At 36.9% G+C, this 6000-nt stretch overlaps 1 protein-coding gene across 4 annotated transcripts in view; it reads right to left on the bottom strand.

Moving 5' to 3' along the window:
• The window catches only part of Agbl1 (ATP/GTP binding protein like 1), an 887643-nt gene that overhangs the window by 196131 nt on the left and 685512 nt on the right, over window positions 1-6000 (bottom strand). The window contains exon 23 of one of the 4 annotated variants that reach the window (XM_031387027.1): window positions 1605-1685. The exons of the other annotated variants lie outside the window; for them this stretch is intronic. Within the exon in view, the coding sequence (XP_031242887.1) occupies window positions 1676-1685 (10 nt within the window). The 3' untranslated portion in view covers window positions 1605-1675. Of the gene's footprint in view, window positions 1-1604; window positions 1686-6000 lie in introns of those variants that run through there. 4 annotated transcript variants of the gene reach the window in all.

Below are 6000 nucleotides of genomic sequence, written 5' to 3'. Positions count from 1 at the left end.
AGGAAAAGAGATATTGTAAATAAGAAAACATCTAATAAGAAAATAATAATATTTTTATAGTACTAAACAAACAAAGATTTGACTCAGTCATTACAGTGTTGTATGGCAGACAGTGCTATTTTGATGGAACTCAGTTGTCTAAATTGTTTCCGTGGTATAGCTTTCCTTGCTGTGGAGCTGAGTAACAGAGCACAGAGTGGCATAGCACAGAGTGGCGTAGCACAGATTGGCGTAGCACAGAGCACGGAGTGGCGTAGCACAGAGTGGCGTAGCACAGAGTGGCATAACACAGAGTGGCATAGTACAGAGTGGCGTAGCACAGAGTGGCGTAGCACAGAGTGGTGTAGCACAGAGTGGCATAGCACAGAGTGGCTGTCAAAGCTCTTTTCACACTTTCCTAATAACTCATTCCTTAGGACCAGTGAGATGTTGAAGGACATTTGTCCCTGTTCTTGGATTACTTGTTTTTAAATGTAGGAAGAACATGGAGCCTGAGAAGTCAAGATACTCCAGGTAGTGTATGAACTAAGCTCATGATAAATATGTGCTTCAGATAGTTTCCATTCAGTATCCTGTCACTCCCAGATTAATATGGACACATATTGTCATGGAGCACAAGATATATTGCCCCATCTTTCTCCTTAGATCTGGATGTTGTGTGCAGTAAGAAAGGCGACCTATAACTTTCTCCAGATTATTCTTGTGTATCTCAAAATATACAAAACCCTGGGCCAACACAGAAAGACATGATAGGGTCTGTGCCACAAAACCTCTAGAGCTTAGGCTCTCCATTGCAAGAGTGAGAAAATACAATAAAATAATACACATCAAATAACAACTTTACAGCACTAATAGACATTCCTCTAAATGTATTTAAATCTCTGATCCACTCTTAAATAATCTGTGCTTAATAGCAATGAGGTTATATGTATTTCTATTGGGAAGGAAAAGGTGGGATAGGTCCTAAAAACTTGACTGTAACTATACTAAGGTAAAAGTTAGATAGGAGAAATAAGTTTCCATGTGCAGAGTAGAAGAGCTATAGGTAATGGTAATGTTCTGTATGCTCCTGTGAGCAGAGAGAAAGGGCTTTGAATGTTTTCTTTTATTTTGTAAAATGATGAATGGTTGAGAGAGACATATTTACCCTGAGTAAGCATTACACAATGCATAGATCTATCAAAGACATATCACTGATCATTTTTATATCCTTATATAGCAATGAAAATAAAATTAAAGAAGATATTTGTTAGTTAGGTTAAGTAGAATACTATTTTATGAATATTTGGGGGGAAACTATAAGAAGGATAGAAGGAAAGATCTAAAAATATTTTATGTTTGAATTAATTTTTTGAATACTGTGATAATGTGTTCATTTTATTTGATTAGTCTATTCTTGTACTAATCATTTTTTTCTTTTTTATTTAAAATGTATCTGCTAAACAAATAACATAAATATAATTTACATTCTCATGTATAACAAATAACAAAAGAGTGATCTCCAAAGAATTTAGCTTTTACTTTTCACAATACAGAAAATATGTTTTTTTGAGACCTTAATGAAAATCATACCTTTGTCTATTTATATGTATTCAGATGACCAGGTGACAGTTGATAAACAGACAGAAATGAGTCAACATATTCAGTAAATGTTCTCAGGGTGCTCTGTGCATGGCTACTTGACTCTAGAAAAAGAGCAAAGATTTACAGGGAACAAGAGTGAATTACTGCACTGTCTTTTTCCCCAGTGTATGATACCCACCAAGATGAGATGACAAGGGAAGAATGTGCTGCCTTTTTGTTCACATTTCAGGAGTCAGACTTATCTATCACCTGGGGAAGTTCTTAAAGATCCTCACTGTAATAAATAAAATATGGATGACCTAATCCTGAGAACCTAGGAGGTTAAAGTCGAGAAATGCATCAGCTTTGCTTCAGTACCCAGAATACCAGAAGCCCACATGATCTGCCTCCTGCTTCCCATGAGACTGGGAAGATGGATAAACAGAAAATTGCCATAAGTACAAAGGAAGACTGCGGAGAGAAGCCCACTGAGAAAAGCTCACTGAGTAAACCTGAGATCTGGGCTCAGTCTTCAGAATCCATGGAAGGAGCTGGGAATAGAGGTGCATGCTTTTAATTCCAGCACTGGCGAGAGAGATAGATAAAACCCTGGGAGTCTTGGAGTGTCAGTCTAGCCTACTTGGAGCTCCAGGTCAGACAAGACCCAGTTTCAAAGAGCAAGGTAGAGCTTGTTCAGGAGGTAAGAATAGTTGCTGTGCAGGCCTGATGACCTGAGTTCAATTCCCAAAGTTCCCAGTGCAAGGTGAGAATCAACCTTTAAAAGTTATTCTCTGACTGCTAAACATACACAGTGGCAATGTATACAACTACCTTCCACACACAAAGCACACACACACACACACACACACACACACACACACACACACATGCACACACACAAATTAAAAACGATAGGGCTGAGGCTGAGCTCTGACCTTATGGAGAAATGACTTTGGCCTTCATTTAGGCTGTGGCTTTCAGCCTGGTAATTTTTTCACCCAGATCAGTAAACATTCCAAAACACCTGCCTATGATACTTAAGTTCCTACTGAGATGGGCCATTGGGACAGGCATGTAATTACAGGACAGCATAAAATGAAGATTATTTTGTTACATATGTACTTAAGCTGGAGCAAAGTAATCACGTACCACCTAGTAATGACTAGCAACACCTTCATCGGATGTATGTCAGTCATGTTTGACCTGTAATGGTATTACCAGTAAACTGTTGAGGATCTGCCTGCCATTTCAATGTGTGCTTTTCTCTTTTGTCCTAAAAAGATGTTCAAAAATGTCTACAATCCTGTGCATATTCAACAGGAGGCATAGCCAATCAATCAATAAAGGTGATCTGGTTCCTCTTAAATTGGTGTCCTTTCTGCCTCCTCCCTTAAGAAAATTAGTCCAAATAGACAAACAAAATATGTACATTATTCCTGGTAATGATATTTAAATAAAAACTTGAAATAATGCTTTTCACCCACTAAATAAAAGGATATTCAATAGTCCTATGGATGGTGCAACGAAAGGTTCCTATACTTACAATGTGACTAAATTAGTCATCTGGCAAAATTTAACAAAATGCAAACTACTTGTAGATCTTGCCAGCCATTTATGCTGCTTAAATGATGGTCATATTATGAGCAGAATGACATAAAGTGACCACTAGTTTCATTTTCTAAATCAAAAATAAAAAGAAATTATAAAAATGAATAGAATTTGGGCTGTAGAGCATCCCAAATGTGTGTTAATAGAATGATCTTGAAATAGACAGGAATCTAGTCATAGAGCAGAATAGTGCATGGCTAGTAAAGACAGCAAAGCTGTTCCTGGAGTTTAATCAAAGGTGAATTAGCAGGGTCTACTTTTCAATGAAAAATAAATAACCATGTATTACCAAAGGACTCCTGTTTGCATTGCAGGTAATGTATCCCTTATCCAAAATGCATGGAGAGGGAAGTGCTTTGGATTTTCAATTTCTTTACAGTTTCAAATATGTAAGTATGCATAGTGACTTAGCCTTGGGCTGAGATCCAAGCTTAAACACAAAACATGTTAAAAGTTCATGTGTATTGTATGCTTATATCCTATGCATATACATAGTTTATAAGCTATTTGTATCTGTATCTTAATTGTGAATCATTACACAATTTTAATGGGAGATTAGTGGGATGGAAAAGTGTGATCAGAATATATTTTATGAAAAATTTCTATTTTTCAATAAAAATAAAATTGAAGACAAAACCCAACCAGTCAAATGAACAAACAAAAAGAGAGTTGGGAGAAAAAAATAGAATTTCTACTGTGGCATCATCTTAATACTTAAAAATTTTTCCAAATTTGGAGAAATTTAGATCTTAGTGTATGTATACTTGATTTGTAATAATGATTAAACACACACAAACATACACACAGAGAATCATTGACAAGAGATTTTTTTTCCTGAAAGGATCTTAAAACAGTACAAAATCTTGTTACCTTTAAAAAAATAACTTGAAGCCATATTTTTATACCTTTTTATATTTTGTATTTTTAATTGGATATTTTATCTACATTTCAAATGTTATCCCCTTTCCTGATTTCCCCTCCAGAAACCCCCTATCCCAACCCCTTTTTCCTACTTCTATGAGGGGCTCCCCCAGCCACTCTCACATCCCCAATCTGGCATTCCCCTACACTGGGGCATTGAGCCTTCACAGGACCAAGGACCTCTCCTTCCACTGATGCCAGATAAGGCCATCCTCTGCTACATATATGACTGGAGCCATGGGTCCCTCCATGTGAACTTTTTGTTTGGTGGTTTAGAACCTGGGAGCTCTGGGGGTCTGGTTGTTGATATTGTTGTTCTTCCTAGGTATGCGTGTTATAATTCTGTTTATTGTATTTTAATCAAATTATAACTGATGAAAGTACAAATTGTCACTTTACCACAATTCAGTAGCACATTCATATACAATAGGAAAATAGATTTTCATTATGTTTTTAATATTTTATAAATCATTCAACAAATGTTGTTTCATATGTGAAAATACTTATACTTTACCCTTGGAGGGTCATAGATACTTTTTTGAATAATTGTTTTTACTTTTGATTATGTGAATGTAAGTAGGGGGTTATATGCCCATGGCCCTAATAGTTCAGGAAGAACAAAAGAGGGTTGGAATCTCCGGGTAATGGAGGTACAGGTGATTGTAAGCCTTGTCAGTGTGGGCTGGTTACCAAACTTGGGTTCCATGTAAGTGCAGCAAGCACTTTTAAACACTGAGTCTTCTCTCCAGCCTAAGGAGCTTATGTATTCTAAGAGACCACAGGATAATGTCATGAGTCTCACTCATAGGCAGGAAGGAAAAAATAAACCCACTAGAGTTTGAATGGTTTGCCTGGGGAGGCTTTGAAGGAGCATCAGACAATAGCAAAGAATGCCTCATGTCTTCTAGTTTCCTTAACACCAAGGAGCACCTTAATCATCAAGTTATTGAACATTAAAGTTTCATGTGATTTCATCTATTCCTCAATAGCACAACATCAGAAAGTGATCTATGATTGAACAACATGAGGTCACTGTGAGACACTGTCTCTTGTAATTTTTTTCACTAATAATGTTCCATAATTTATAGTTCTGTTATTTGTGGGTTGCAAGTGGTTTTGACAATTAACTGACAAGTCAAAAAGTCAGTGCTTTATTATACACGTGTAATTTTGTCACCAACACCAGGTGGAAAGATTGGCATAAAAGAAACTAGAAAGAAGAAAATATTAGGTCACAACACAATGTTCCCCATCATTTTTTAAATATTTGTTTAGTGCCTGCTCTGTGTTGTATTTAATTCTAATTAATTTAGGACATGTGATGAGAACCAGGCACAGTGTCCTGCCCAGAATGATGAGAGTTGACAGATAGGAGCTAAGATGCACATTTTGGGAATTATGATTCTTAGGTAAATTCTAAGAACATAAGGATAGAAGGTGAAACAGAGAAGTGACAGGTAAACTGATACCTGAAAATAACTATGAGTTAGTCAGATACACAAAGGTTTAGGGAGGGAGGAACAGTAAGCCATAACTAAAAGACAAAAGTCTTGGCCATGTTTGAGAAATTCCTTAACGTTTGACTCTGGGTAAGCCTATGGAAAAAAGAAGAACTATGTCTTCCAGGGTTCCAAGGTTCCATTCTAAACTCTATTCAAGAGTTCAGAAGAGTTTCATCTCTGCATTAGGGGTGGGATACAGATGTCTCTAGAAAGCTGATATTGCCTAGTACGGTAATAAGAAATCTAGTGTGTATCCTAGTATGTGGGATGCAGGAATGCTTTTTACTGAGATGATCACTGGGACCTTAAAAGGGACTAAATATAGTCCTGTCCTGTGCTTGTCAGAATGAGAAAGGAGGGAAAGAGAGAGGGGGGAGGGAGGAAGGAACAGAGGGAGGGAAACAGA

This window comes from Mastomys coucha, unplaced genomic scaffold, assembly GCF_008632895.1.
Source record: "Mastomys coucha isolate ucsf_1 unplaced genomic scaffold, UCSF_Mcou_1 pScaffold21, whole genome shotgun sequence".
Lineage (NCBI taxonomy): Eukaryota > Metazoa > Chordata > Mammalia > Rodentia > Muridae > Mastomys > Mastomys coucha.
The sequence above is the reverse complement of the archived record's forward strand: the minus strand, read 5'-3'. Positions and strand labels throughout refer to the sequence as shown.